The 15,229-nt window shown below is 38.1% G+C and overlaps 1 protein-coding gene across 5 annotated transcripts in view; it reads right to left on the reverse strand.

Moving 5' to 3' along the window:
- The window catches only part of LRBA (LPS responsive beige-like anchor protein), a 590,754-nt gene that overhangs the window by 393,005 nt on the left and 182,520 nt on the right, over window positions 1-15,229 (reverse strand). For all 5 annotated transcript variants that reach the window (XM_050946210.1, XM_050946208.1, XM_050946209.1 and 2 more), the window contains one exon: window positions 12,232-12,296. In XM_050946210.1, coding sequence (XP_050802167.1) covers window positions 12,232-12,296 — 65 coding nt within the window. The remainder of the gene's footprint in view (window positions 1-12,231; window positions 12,297-15,229) is intronic.

Below are 15,229 nucleotides of genomic sequence, written 5' to 3' on the forward strand. Positions count from 1 at the left end.
GATACTGGGCTGGATGGACCTTTGGTCCGACCTAGTACAGCCATTCTTATGTTCTTAATACCTCTACTGGAAAATTAGCTGTATGGCCTGCATCCCCGTAGTTATGGCTATGATGAATGCTCTCTTCACAGAGGTACAGTACAAAATAATAGACAAGAGATCCTACAAATTTTATGAGAACAAGATTCCAATCCTATGGCAAAGGAGATTCCTGGAAAGAATACCTTCAAGGTAGGTCAAATCAATGTATCCCTCCGTGGTACCTATGGCACAGCCAAATCCATTGCAATGGAGAAGTCAGTATCCTTTGCCACAGCTATAGCAAAACAATTATCCCAAGCAGTTTTAATGGTATACATAGCAAGTCTTCTATAAGTTAGTGTGCTGCAGGATGAGGGAAGACTACTGTGCTGTGCACTGGAGAATGGAAACTGAAATTGCAGCCCTATGCAGCCCAATAAAACACACAGTTTTAACTCTTCCAAGTGCAATAGATAGCCACATTAAAAGCAAGAGAGGAGCTTCTTTTTGAGCTGCCGAAATAAGGACTCTTTTCCAACTCATTGAAGTAGAGTTGTCTGGTCAAAAGCCTTACGCTTTCCAACAGCAGCCCCTGGAATTCAGACGATCCTTCTCCTTGATCATCCCAGGAATCTAAAAGTCAGGCTGCCAACCTGAGAAGCTTCAATCTCAGGCAAAGATTCTCCCCACAACCCAGAGACAAAAATCCAGTAGACAGGAAAGTAAAACTTGTGTGTTGCCAACATCAGACCTAGGATGTCAGAAGACAAAACCACCAAGACCTGACCAGAGCTGTTGGCAGCACCTTAACATCATCCTACTGACCTAAAGAAAGATCTTCCAAATCAGTAAACAGCCTCCCGGAATTCCAGGAAAGACAACTGTGGACAATTGGTATTTCTCTTAAAAGTAAATCATCATATCACAAAGCTTATCCCATTTCCAGCGCAGATAATGAGACCTTGATCAGCCATATGCACTGTTGTACATACCTGGTATGTTTTAGCAAAGAACAATCTCCTAGAACATCAGGTCTCAGTCAACCAAAGCCCAAGCAGCCTCCACCACCTCTTTGAACAATGTCCCATGACTGAAATTTGTAGGGTGGCAACTTGACAATCCGTTGACCCCTCATCCATTCCACCACACAGCAAATCGTCTGAGGCTCTGAATAATCTAGTTCTCTCTAAAAGGACAATGCTCTAACCACATCAAGCATATTAAGTTTTGCTTTGGCTGGTGAAGAATGAAGTTTGAAGAAAAAGATCAGCAGATGACTTAGCTGATCTATTTGAAAGTCTCATACAACATTGGCAACAATTTTGGATGAGACTTCAGGGTGACTTCATCCTTGTGAAAGAGAGTGTAAGGAGGATCTGCCATGAGACCCTGGATCTCCCTAGTCCTGGCTGACGTAGTGGCCTACAGGAAGTCTGCCTTCGAAGAGGTGCTGGAATGAGCAGATGGGGAACCTATTAAGTCAGACAACAGTACGTTGATGTCCCAAGAAGAAGGGGGTTCTCTGATTGGTTGAAAGACATGAGTCAGTCTTTAAGTAACTCATAATTTGCGAGAGTACCATGTACCCTCTATAAGGGGTTGACTAGTCAAGATTGTGGCACATCAAAGAGGTTTGTCTTCAGGTAGCCCCATCTGTGGATGACTGTGTGGACAGAAGGTTTGAGGGACCACTAGTCCCTCAGTTATATGCAGAGCTGGTTTGCTGGCAGATGGAGAGCTACCAGGGTGATATAATGCCATATATTCCATGTCCACAAGCATAAGGCTTTCCAACAAAGGGAGGAATGATTACGGTCCTCCTTGCCTGTTGATTCAACGCAGACAATGCTATGTCCCACCATGTGTTCCAGAAGATTCAGACAAGTGAACTGTTCTTGGAACTTCTATACATCTGTCATTGTGTGGCATCTCTGTGGAGGGATGTCTTTGCCAGCTTGTGAACTCAATGCTTATTTTTGGGTCACTGTGGATTTCTGTGGTAACTCTGAGGCCCAGGGAGGCAAAGAGGTCTAGAGTCTTTCATAGAGTGTTTGTGGCTTGCTGAGGGGATGAACCACATATTAGCCAGTCACCTATTGTAATGGTACATGTGGATTTCATGTCTCCTTAGGTGGGCTGCCACTACAGCAAGAACCTTGGTAAACAGACTGAGGGCTCTAGACAGGCCACAGGTCAAGACTCCGTATTTTGTAGTGTGATGTTCCTACCAGGAATCATAGGTATTTTCTGATGGCTGGAAGTATCAAAATATGAAAGCAAGTGTCTTGCAGGTCAAAAGCTGTCAACCTGTCCATTGGATCCAAGGAACCGATGAACAAAGCTAACCATCCTGAATGTGGAACAGCAAATGAAGACATCCGATGTCAAAGACCCAGGATGGGTCTCCAACCTTTCTTTTTTGTGATTTAGCATAGTGGGAAAAGAAACCTTTCCCACTGAACTCCTGAGGCATTTATTCCACTGTTGCAAGAGGGAATCTACTTCTTGTATTAGAACTGTTTCACAAGAAGAGTCAGTAAAGAGGGTCAAGGAGGGATTGGAGGGTGATGGAACAGTTTGTAACTAGACAGGTAACCCTTTGTTCACAATCTCAAGGGCCCACTGGTCCAGCCAAAGATTCTCCAAAATATAGAAGAGGATGCCAAACTGAATAGAGAGGACTCTCTTCAAAATTGGTAGTCCAAACAGGCTTGATGGTCCCATGGACATTGTTTTCTGGGTACCCTTTCCATTGGCAGGGCTGTTGAGGAGCTACACGAACATCTTTGGTAGAAGCACTGCCTCTTCCTCCGTGACTCTGAAGGACGCTCTGCAGGATGAAATTGCAGATGAAGTCTGTATCCAAATGATGGTTGTTTCTGTCTCAGAGCTGGAACATGTAACTCCAGAAAGCGAAGGATCACTCTGGAATCTTAATGAGTGTAATGCCTTATCTGTGCTACTACTGAATAGCTCATTTCCCTGAAAAGGTAAGTCCTTTATAGTTGCGTGGACCTCTCAAGGGATGCTAGACACCTGGAGCTGAGTTCATCTCCTCACTGTTATGGCCATAGCCATGGTTCTGGCCGCCATATCTGAGGAATCAAGTGCTGCCTGAAGCACAGTTCAATCAATCAATGAGCAGTCCCTCTACCCCAAAGGTTGATTTCAGCTCCTCTTGGTATTCAGATGTGAACATGTGTGTCACTGAGGATAGTCCAGACCCCAATGAAAAGTCATACATTGCAAGAAGAACTCAATAATTAATAACTCTTAGCTGAAGGCACACCAACGAATTAACAAAAACTTTCCAACAAAAAACAACACAAAACAAGTTTTTTGGATCTTTTTTCCCTGCTAGTCTGTTTTTCCTGGACTGCCCAAATGACCAGGGATCTACGGGTGGCATGCTGAAAGAAAAACCTGTATCTTTTCACCAGCACCTGGTATCTCCTGCCTGTGCATCTTGAGGTTGCAGACGCAGACACAGCAGTGTGTCATATTAGCTTTAAAAGTTCTAAGAGTCTTTCATTAAATGGATAGGGCCATTCTCCCAGACAGTAAGGACTGAAGAATGTCCAATCACTTTTACTGTTTTTCTTGGATTATCTCCAGGAGGATACTCAAAGTATCCACTAACCTTCTAATTGGATATTGAAATACCTTCAGCTCGACCAAGGAGGCAGTAGAGGGAGGATTAGTCATCTCATCAGGAGATGAGGAAGAAATGGCCAAAGAATGCTGGACAGTGTCCCCACTAAGCTCTTGTTCTACCTCCAGTAGATGTTGGTGTGCTGGGATCTGGGCAGGAACTAATTGCAATAGCTGTTGTGGGGAAGAGAATCCTGTTCTGGAGACTGTTGATGAAGCTGGTTTCCTGATGTATGGGTTGATACCCCAAGGGAACCAATAAGGCCCAGGTCAGTAGGCATATTCTGGGGAATCAGGACACATAGGAGAATATCAGCTTGATGATTTTCTTCTGGATTTTGAAGTTTTACAGGTTATTCTCTTAGGGATTCCTCCCCTTTACTGTGTCCCACTGGATTGTCCACATAGGTGATGGGTCATACTCTGGTGGGGATGGTCTGCTGTACTTCCTTGAGGAGATAAAATCTTCCTCAATAGGTGGGCCACAGACCTTCCTGGGCAAGGAATGCTGGAATGTGATGTCTAATACCAATTGGTGTTAAGAGTGACGTGGTCTATTAATTGTCTCTCTCAGTCTGTCCAGGAGTGGAGACTCTGGGTATGAGTCCAACAGCAAAGTCCACCAGTACCGAGAACAGGCTCAGTCCCAGTGAGACTTTTGCAAGGAGTCCGTTCGTGCTGAATGCACTGCCTGAACCTCAGTGATTGGTGCCAAAAGTTTCCTTTGACACCACTGTAAGTCCTGACAATATATTAACAATTTATGTATAACACAGTTGCTCATTGGACTATTACCTTTGCCTATCTTGTCACTAGCCCTTCAATTTGTTAGCCTGATCAGACTAAGAAAGATGTGAGCCATTCTTTAAAAGGCCTACCTGTATTCTGTTCCAGAAAACACTCTATAGAGTGAATAATTGTTTTACCAATTTCCCATATAGGATTTTCCTTTTTTGTTACCAAATGAAACACTTAAGTGACCAAGTATGTAATTCTGTACAACAAAGAACTGACATTTACAGAGTTAATGGACTTGATCTAAGGAAATGTCAGCCATATACTTTCATACAAAAATGACATCCTCAAACAGACAAGAACAAGAAACAACATGTTAAGACAATAAACACGATTGTATAGGTAACAATATTGTATTTATTTAATTGCATTTGTTACAAAATGGTATTTTATTAACTAAAAACATGTAAAGTTAACTTAGAAACAGTCTGTTTATCATGACAGAGACTGAAAATGGCATTGATGACTGTTTTAAACTGAGTTTGTCAAGTTAGCCTGATAGAAAGTTTATAAATAAGCTATTCAATACAATTTCCCTAACTTCAGAATCTAAAACATGTCCTAAGGAAATTGACTATATAAATACTCTGTGCTTCAGTGAATTGTTTTCTAGTGGGCTGAAATAACATAGTGGGATGCACCACATGATAATAGCATTTTTTATTTTCTCCAGATAAAGGAATCTAGGCATCAATTGTTAAAGTTTTGTTTTAGTTTCAAATAGCCTTTTTTTGGCACTGCAGATGCTAAGATTTTTTTTTAAACTCAAAACAATGTTCATATTGTTTCTAAAACCAACATAAAAAACTTTATCATGACCTAATCTTTTCTGTGGTTATTCTCTGACAAGAAGGTATTCCCAAGCAGCTGTCTGAGTCTTTAAATGGTTAGGCTAAACTTTTAGAAAGTAAATGTGTAAGCTAGACACCTAAATAGATATATGTTCATGGAAATAAAGGTGGCATTATTTTCCACAGGTGCTGAGGAGCTACAGTTATCATTAATGTCAAAGACTGCTGCAAGTCCATAGCATCTCTGCAACTCAAGGAACTTATTTAGATGCCTAAAATAAGATTTAAGTGTCTACTTTTCAGTACTTAATGTTGAAAATTTTGGCTTTAATTTTTCTTTTCCATTTGATGTAACGGTATTAACATTATTGGAATGCAACACTTATCTCCAAGAATAGCCTACCACTTTCCAAAAAAAGTCACTGCTTTACCTGTGTCAGCTACATAGACCATTATTAAAGCACCAACTCTCATTCTTTTAATATTAGTTTAACCCCTAAGTAGAATATTTTTTCATCTCAGAGTGTGAAAATTGACAAACTAAACCAAGGAACCACACAGCAGAGTGATTGTTCAAGTATTTGCATGAGAGCAAAGGTTTTCTGCTAAGCTAACTCAACAGTAAATTTACCAATAGGAAAACAGATTTTCTTATTAGACACAGTCCATATATTTAACAAATTTTAAGACCAGAAGGACCATTGTGATCATCTAGTCTGACCTTCTGCATAACATAGGCCAAAGAACCTCAACCAGTAGTTTCTGCATCAAGCCCATAACTTCTGTTTGAGCTATAGCATATCATTTAGAAGGATATCTAATCATGTTGAAAGACTTCAACTGCAGCCAGGGTCGTGTGCAATGGGAGGCAAGCAGGGGCACGGGGCCCCCCCAATAACCATTGGGAGGCACAAAACTTCTCCTGCTCCTGCACTGCAGCGGGGAGAGTGGAACTCCTTCAGCCCAGGGGCTGAGGCAAGGAAACGCTCTCCCTCATGCAGCCCTGGAGCAAGAGGAGTTCTGCAGAGGAGTTAGCTCTCCTCACCCCCACCTCCCGCCAGAGGAGTTCTGCCTTCCCCCAAAAGCAGTAACATTTAAATTCTGTGCATGCCCCTGACTGCGCCTCTGTAGCACTTTAGGGAAGACGCTACCACACCAATGGTGGTGGGGGGCTCCCCTGAGGGTAGTTAGTCCACCTCCCCAAGAGGTGGTAGCTATGTCATTGAGTTCTCAAGTTTGTCTCTGAAACAATAAGGTTTAGCCTTTTTTTTTTTTTAAATAATGAAAACAGATTCTCAGGTAACATGTTGATTCCAATAGTTGAGGCTAAAAAAAAAACAACACAAAAATTGGGAAAGAATAAAATCATAAGAGTTGGTAACACTATTTGTTCAATTACTTCTCTTTCCTGGGGGATTTTTCTTTTTAACTTTGCTTACCTCTATAGCTGCCATTGTGCTGCTTTTTCTTGGTTGCAAGTTTACTGTTAAATTTATTTCAGTGACAGATATTGCCCTGACAACCACTGCATGAGATGCTCAGCCAGTATGTGAAGTGGAGGGGGACTGAGGCATTATGGGCTTCCTACTTTTCTACCCTCAGCTATGCCAGATTCAAGGTCCCAGACAGGTACTTTTCCCTGCAAGGTGCTGACCACACTATCCAGCAAAGCTCTTGAGGCCCTGCTTAACTTTGAGCGGGTGAGAAGTCCCATTCAAGTCAATGGGACTACCCAGGAACTCAAAATTAATCACATGCATAAGAGCTTTGTTGGAACAAGGTCGGATTGTCCAGCACAGGATCAAGGCACAAGTGAGCAGGTTAGGAACTTAGATTCTCCTGTAGCCAGGGTGAAAGGTGCCCAGCCATCTGGAGCAGAGCTAGGAATTTCCTTGCTCTGCACATTGCTGCTGATTGCAAAGATAATCAGGTACAAGTTCAGGCACTTTCCAAGGTGGGAAAAGCAAAAAAAAGAGAAACAGCAGAACAAGAGAGAGAGCGCGAGTTAGGCACAAGTAGAAAAGTTAGAGACAGGAAGATTTTCGAAGAATATCGCCAACTTAAGGTCAACAAATTATTAACTTTAGTCCAAATTCAATATAAGACCTAAAGGTGATATGCACAGCAGCTGTGCGGACAGGCATTTCTGATGAAATATTAGAGGGAGAGGTTTATGAATACTCTAGACTATGCCATAGCAAAGAAAGGACCCAATCCACATGAGAGGCTCAGCAAACATGAGCGATCTGAGACTAATGCAAATATTCCTCTCTGTGTGTGTGTGTGTGTGTGTGTGTGTGTGTGTGTGTGTGTGTGTGTGTGAAGGAGATTCTCTTTTCATTGAGCAGAGGCATAAGTTTTACAGTCAGAAGTATTATTTACGTCTTTAATGAGGTCTGGTTATATACTGTGATATAAGTTTTAAATACTGCTACAAAAAAGTCTTTAGAACCATTCCAATGGAATAAAAACTTTACAGATACAGACACACTGTTCCCTCACCAATAAAAGACCTACAAGTCACTAAATTCCTAAAGGCAGTACCTTGAACACAACAGAACCTCATTTTTCTCCATTTAACTAAAAATAAAACAGCTAAAAATAGGTGACTTTCAAACCAAATATTGTCATCTGATATATACATTAGCTACTATTTAAACTAGATGAAAGCGTAGTTTGTGAAAGCCAAGCGAAGACTTTGTGAATTTCCCATCTTCTCTCTATTGCACATTCCAGTAAGGAAGACTTGACTGTCAGAAGATTTTTAAAAAATTTAAGAACATAAGACATGAGCAGAAGCCTTTACATGTTTATTGTCTGGTGAAATAGCTTCATGTTGTTCTAGTTTATTTTTAAAAAGCAGCTATTACTATAACCATCTTACATAAAAACAATTAAGAATTCTCAACCGACATTCAAAAAAGTGTTTTATGACATCACTTTCAGAAAGCCAGTGAATGAAAGACATATCCCTTCCACCAAAGTTCACTCCTCTGACCTATACACATTTTTTTTTAAAAAGGTTACTGGCATCCCCAAGCCCACTACCAAGGAGGATGACTTTTGAAAAGGTTTATGAAAGCTTCAAACTTTTTGAAATATTTATATTCCATCATGTGCAAAAAGGGTATTAGAGAATGCGTTGCCATAGATGCAAATGCTATGGTGGGTGTTTCTTCATTTACTTGCAACATACCTCATATGTTTTCAATTTACATAAAGATGATGAAACTTTAGTCTCTACATAGACAAACAAAATAAATAAACTAAAAGCCAGAGTTTGTAAAATGCTCATTTGTGTTGCACATGGTTTTTTGAGAGTTTTAAAATATTCATTATGTGGTCTCCAGAGCTTCAAACAAATTCTCTTCTATCCCTCCCTCCAACATACTGTAAGTTATAATTTTTAAATTTCAACACCTCTCCAATATTGTTTGGTGTCTATGCCTTGATGGTTTATTGTGGTTCTAATTCATACTTTTAACAAAACAGCTACTACTATGAAAATCAAATCTGTTCACTGTAAAGGTAAAAATTGCATATTACAAACCTACAATTTAAAATGGAAAGATATAGTAAGCAGAGACATATAAACACGATAGTCTTGATTTTGCAAGAGAAAGACCAGGATGAATCAGATGCAGATCCCATAATATCAGAATTCCCATAGTTTGGGGTTGGAGGCTGGGATAAAAGTGGCAGACTAGATAAATTGTTCTAGTCTGGACTTAGTTATACTAACTACTGTATGATGAATGAGTAATTTCTTCTTCCTCAGCCCTTTCTGGTAAAACTGGCATAAGTGTGCCTGTTATCCTCCATTTCTTCATTAATTATCAATATTAACTATATTTTGCTACCTTTTCTTTTTCCCACCATAGCATTTGCATCTACGGCAACACATTCTCTAATACCCTTTTTTCCTGTTTGAGCCAACAGACCATTGCAAGTGAAAAGCAATTGAAGGGTTGGGCAGTCTACAGCTATTCTCTGTTTTCCGATAGATCAGTGTCACAGTAGCTGTCTAACCAGTTTCAGGCCCACATATTTTAATTTTCACATTAACAAACATGTCTATGAATAGTCAGGGTAAAATAGACATATATCCTTTAGAAGAAAATACAGAGTGTTATATGTTGAGAATCTGTAAGTACAATGCATCTTGTTGATCTAAGTTAAGATTGTTATGTTAATACATAGGAACAAAAACCTTAATAATGTTTGTAAGTTAATATATGGACTGTAAGAGCAAATCAATTTACCTCAACTAGTTATTTTTATAATTTGTAATTCTTAATTTTTTAAAAAGGGTTTGATTAATGTAGTTTTCAGAAGACAAACTTGGTTTGTTTTTTGGCAAACTGAAGTTAAAAAATTGTTTCAGGTCAAAGTGTTTCATTTGAGGAGTTTTATTTAATATTTATTAATTTTTTTAAATAAAATTGAAGTGAAATTCAAATTGAAAATTAAAACATTTCATTTAGAACACAGCAAATTTGCCACAGATCACAAAATGTTTCCCTCAACCTGAATCTACATATTTTCTGCAAAAAAAATTTTTCATTTGAAATATTTTTTCCAGCTCTAGTTGTTAGCTGATCTATACTGAGGGAAGACTCAAATTATTTGAGAGATCAACCATTTTTGTCTAATATCTAGTCTAAAATACTATTTGAAATTAGAGACAGATCAAATTTTCTTAATTTACAAGAGAAGTTTTTCTTAACTAACCTCCAGCCTTTAGAACTCAACCAGGAATCTAAAAATCAATCTAGATTCTTTTCCTCAAACACACTCCATCACCAGTAATAAAAGTCTTTTGGCCAAATTCTGTCCTTAACTATATCTCTGAGACCACACAGTACTCAAATTATGCTACACTTGTACAGCTGCACAGTAACTGTCTTCTGTGGAGTTAGGTAGTCACATAATTGGTCCCATAATTTCTCTATTTAGTTGAACAACCACTGTCCAGAATCTAAACCTTTTTTTATTAAGGTGATGCTCTTAGGTTGCTAAAAATAAGGTTGTTGGAAAAATACATAATCTACCTAGAGACGGGAGATTTAGTGTGTAAATGACAGTGGGAAGAAAGAGGAGTTCTAGAATACAATCATATGGTTTATAATAGTATCAATTTAATAATTATTTAAAACCACAAAGCATTAACAAGGGGCAATTCAGCAATAGCTTTAAAGGATTCTCTAAGTAGGAACTGAGGGAAGACCCATTTAGAAGAGAATACAGGGAACATTTTTAGGAATTTCTTTCCCTCCTCTGCGAAAGTTGCATTCCAGCTTATAAAGCAGCTCTATCATCTGAGTCAGCCACAGAACAAAGTGACAATAAGACATTCTCTGCTAAAGAGAAACACACTTACTGGTCTTCAAAGAATCATTTGTCCCTGAGTGTGACGTGACTATTTTGCTAAGTCTAAGCCATAAATTATTAACGGAATGTACTTGGGAGGGTAGAGTGGAGGGAGGGTCCATCTGTTTACACGGTTTTATAGTTTTTAAAAAGAAAATGGTCGAATTAACACCTTTACAGCAAGAATAGCTTCTGAAAACCTAATTTAGATGAGGTGACTATCTACTAGGTAAATGCTCCTTAGAGCACAGCCTTAGTAATTGATTTGTTAATGACATCCATCCTGCCCAGATGAACCTTACCTTGTTGCTTACAGGCGTGAAGGATCTCGATGTTATCTATACTAAGAAAACATTAAACAAGGGCCATATTTATAGTAGGCACTCTATAAATCAGGTTAAGGCAGGTCAGAGCTGCATAATAAGAAAACTACAGGCTAGATCTTACTACTGTAACAGAACACTCTTGTTACTTTTCTTTGGCCCTTGGGATCAACACTAGTAGTGTGTTCCTATCCACCTCAGAATGGTGTTTCTCTTGACATAAACCCAAGTAAACTCATTCATTACGACAGTCATTACTTTTGCACATCTTGAGAATCTCTATAAATTTTAAAAGAAACATCTTAAATAGCCATTTCCCCTACTCCTAAGAAGTTGAAGGATTACTTTCCATTGTATTAGGTTTGACACATCTGATAAATTTCACATGACATACTAAAAGAAAAAATTTTCAGCTGTTTTTCATTCAGTTTGTTTCATCACATCTCAGTATCTGCCCTGCTACTGCAAAGTTCATTTTCTACTATGATTGATTCTCATTCTCTTTAGTTACCAAGTAACAGGAATCTTTTTTATTTAAATAAAAAATTGCCTTTGTCACATTGTTCCACAGTTAACTAGCTAAAGTTTTTTAGCAAAAAGGAAATATTGCTCTTGGTCGGCTTTAACAATCAATTCCTGATGAAGGAAATATTGATAATTCTCATGAGTGTCACTGCAAGTCAAAGATCATGCCCCTGTCAACTGCTCTGTCATTTTCCATAAATCTCAGCAATATTATATAGATATTGATAGAGCATTAAACATCATTGGTAATATTAGAGGGTTTTTTATATATATTTAAAGTAATACATTATATTATGCACTTCTGTCCTACTTGGGTTATAAAAGGACTAAGCACTAAATAATTAAACAAAAGTTAGTGTTACAATTCTCAGTTACAACTCCCCCACCCCTCAAACACAAAAGATTAGCTAATAAAAAATTATAGTATCAGTGATATGAGTCCACAGAAAGAGGAAGAAAGAAAATCCATAAGACACTGATGAGATAGAATGCTTATTAAAAAACTACAGGAAGAAACTTAAGATTCCGTAAAGTGCCATATTTTAATATTACAACTATCAGGAGTATTAAGGAATGCGAAGTCATGTTTGTAAAACTCAAAATGATTGATTGAAAAGAGAACTGAACTACTGATTTGCATCATAAACTAGAGAAAAATACTAGTATTTACAGATCAAAAGTCTCAAACGTCACAATGTGCTGAAAGCTATGACCAGGGAGCCATCAAATACTGTGACATAAAACACAGAAGTTACCTTCCTTCGTTGACAAGTTCAATAAATGCTAGGCCTGCATTCTTCTGTATTGAGTTCTGCCACTCCTGTAAAGTAAAAGAAAGAAGCAGAAGCACTTAGTTTTATAAATATAGGTGACAAAACAACTTACATATTCTAAGCAGAATTATCAGACTATAATTATTTGAGGAGAAAGCCATGGCATCAAGTCAAAGTAAGCTAAGAGATCCCTGAAAAAAACATGGACGATTACATATTTCTTTTGACTCCAGTTTATCTTCCTATTTAACATCATGTGATGTCACAACCTAATTTCAAACAGGTTTCCTAATTCCTCTAGTTCACTGATGTACTAGTCTCTGCTTCAGTGAATCTTGGTAATGTAGCCCATGTGTTGATTACACTTCTTTCAGTTTCATTTTGAGTGCTATCATTTCAAATACATTAGGATTTTCCTTGTTGTCCAAAGGATTACTTTACATACATATTGCTCATATACTGGGAACACTGATGTCATCTTTTCACAAAGGTATAACACCACTCCCTCTCTTCCAAAATCAGTCCTATATTTTCATGTTATCAAATATTAGATCATGAAGACCTGCTATCTTTCCAGATTTTTGTACATATTAACATTTTTTAAGGGCACGGCTACACTAGAGAATTTACCGCGGTGCTGTAAGCTGTCTAATGAAGCCACTTTAAGCCGACTGGAGAGAGCTCTCCCATTGGCTTAGCTACTCCAGCCCCCACAATTGACAGAAACTATGCTGGCGGGAGAAGTTCTCCCACCAACATAGCGCTATGCACACCAGTGCTTATGTCAGCATAACTTACGTCACTCGGGGGGGTGATTTACTCACATTCCGCCAAGTGACATAAATTATGCCAACATAAGCTGTAGTGTAGACATAGCCTAAGTAGCAGCAGTCGCAGGAATGTTACATATACTATATATTCACATTATGTTTAATGGGGCCCTACCATATAATAGCACACCTCCCAATACACATTGTTTTCTCATGAAAGTCCTGCAGTCCAGTAACTCATTTGCTAATTCATGCTCCTATTCATGGAGATCAAGAGTTCATCTCCCCTGCAATAACTTATGCCCCTTTCTTGACAATGCCCTATAAAGGAACAATTCTTCAATGGCAGTGGGATGGCCAGATCTCATGCGTTTTTTTCCATATCTAACTTCTATGATTTTTTTGCAGTTTGGTCTGGTTAGGCTTATGTCCACAATGTTCTTTAAAAAACAAAATCACACTTATCACTCCAGCACTGTCATCATTATCCTTTTAACCTCATCAGCCCTCACACGATAAACAGAAAACATGAAAATACAAACGTTTCTTGAAAGAAATGGAATATTTCAAAGCATAGGACTTATTTTCTGATCTCGAGTGAGCAGGTGAAAAAGTCACATTCCTTCTCTCTTTCATTTATTAAAATGGCATGTATAGTTTTAAATTCTCTCTCACAATCATTGGCACAAAGATTAGATCACACAACAAAATCAATAGCACAGTATTGTCTCTTTGTGTCTCCAATCCTAAGCACAACAAAACTCAAGATCTTTTAAAATTCAAGCTATCAAAGAAAGGGAGGATATGGGAAATGTGAACTCTCAGTTTTGATTCCTTGAGATTTTAGATGCTCTTACATACTTCTGTAAATTGTATTAACATACTACAGTTTTGAAGAGCTCAAGGATAAAGCTATCTTCAGTGAAATGAGTGGGATTAGCATACATTATTTCTCATGAAGTGCAATGAATTTTTACTACCATAGCTCAGTCCCTTACATCCATTATCAAGCTATTTATAATCTTACCAATTAAGTCCTCTATTTACTCACTGTATTAGAATTATTATTTTTTGCTCCACCTTGCTGTGCACTAGCTTTCAATGTTATGTAAATCCTGCTGATGTTGCTCCTACTTCCCTTAGCCCTCCCTACTATCTTATTACCCTCACTGCATTGTTTTAAAATAGTTTGTAAGCATCTTGAGCTAAGTATTGCTCCTCTTTACTAGGAAACACCTAGCATGCTTTTGGGTGCTGTTAATATTATCAACAAAACTCCCACCATAATGAATTAATATACAAAAGCTTTTTTCATCTTAAATCAACCTGTAAATAATTAACGTTGTCTAATAAAGATAATGTAGTATATATGGTTCTCCACAAACTTTACAGAAGGAAAAGCAAATTAAGAATTATTTTTCTGTTTATGACTTGGTCCATCTGTTTCTTCATGCTAATAATGGCTTTCTTCTTGAATAGCATTGCAATGCTTTAAAACTTAATTGGTGAAGATGGAAGTTGCCAAAAGTGAAGAGAAAGTGCATTTATCATTGTATCTTTCAGCATTTTTCTCCACATCAGAAACAATTATCAAAGGAGGCGTTAGTCTAAGCAATTTCATAAACCACAGCTGAACACGCCCTAAAGCGAGCTTTAATAGTTGAAATTGAAGCTTAATGGTCATCATCTTTCATGATCAATTCAATATTTCACCACAGCATATACACCCTCCACAACAATTATACTCACTATGCATCCTGCATTGTTATACCAAGATCTTAGTTATTCATCTCCCAAAGGTACTGATGAAAAACATGTTAAAAGGCTCATACTCAACCACTAATGCAACTAAATAACTACACAACACATTTAAGCACTTTGAAAAGGAAGGACTACAAGAAGAGATCAACAAAGTCAATAATTTCATACTTGTTCTAAACTGTACTTAATTGACTATCATTTCCTATGGCAGACATAAGCTACTTCTAATGCTCTTGGTCAGTGTACAATGTACAGTGAAGCAGAAATGAACAGAAGCATTGAACACCATCATACACATTGGCTTCAATGAAAATATTAATAAGCATGGGCAAGAGCCCATGGGTTTGAAACTACATTTTATTCAAATACTCTGACTAATGAGGGAATTTCTTACTTCATAATTAATATTTCACCAGCCTTTTAATAGGGTATGTAATCACTTTAATAAG

Source organism: Gopherus flavomarginatus, chromosome 3 (assembly GCF_025201925.1).
Source record: "Gopherus flavomarginatus isolate rGopFla2 chromosome 3, rGopFla2.mat.asm, whole genome shotgun sequence".
Classification (NCBI taxonomy): domain Eukaryota; kingdom Metazoa; phylum Chordata; order Testudines; family Testudinidae; genus Gopherus; species Gopherus flavomarginatus.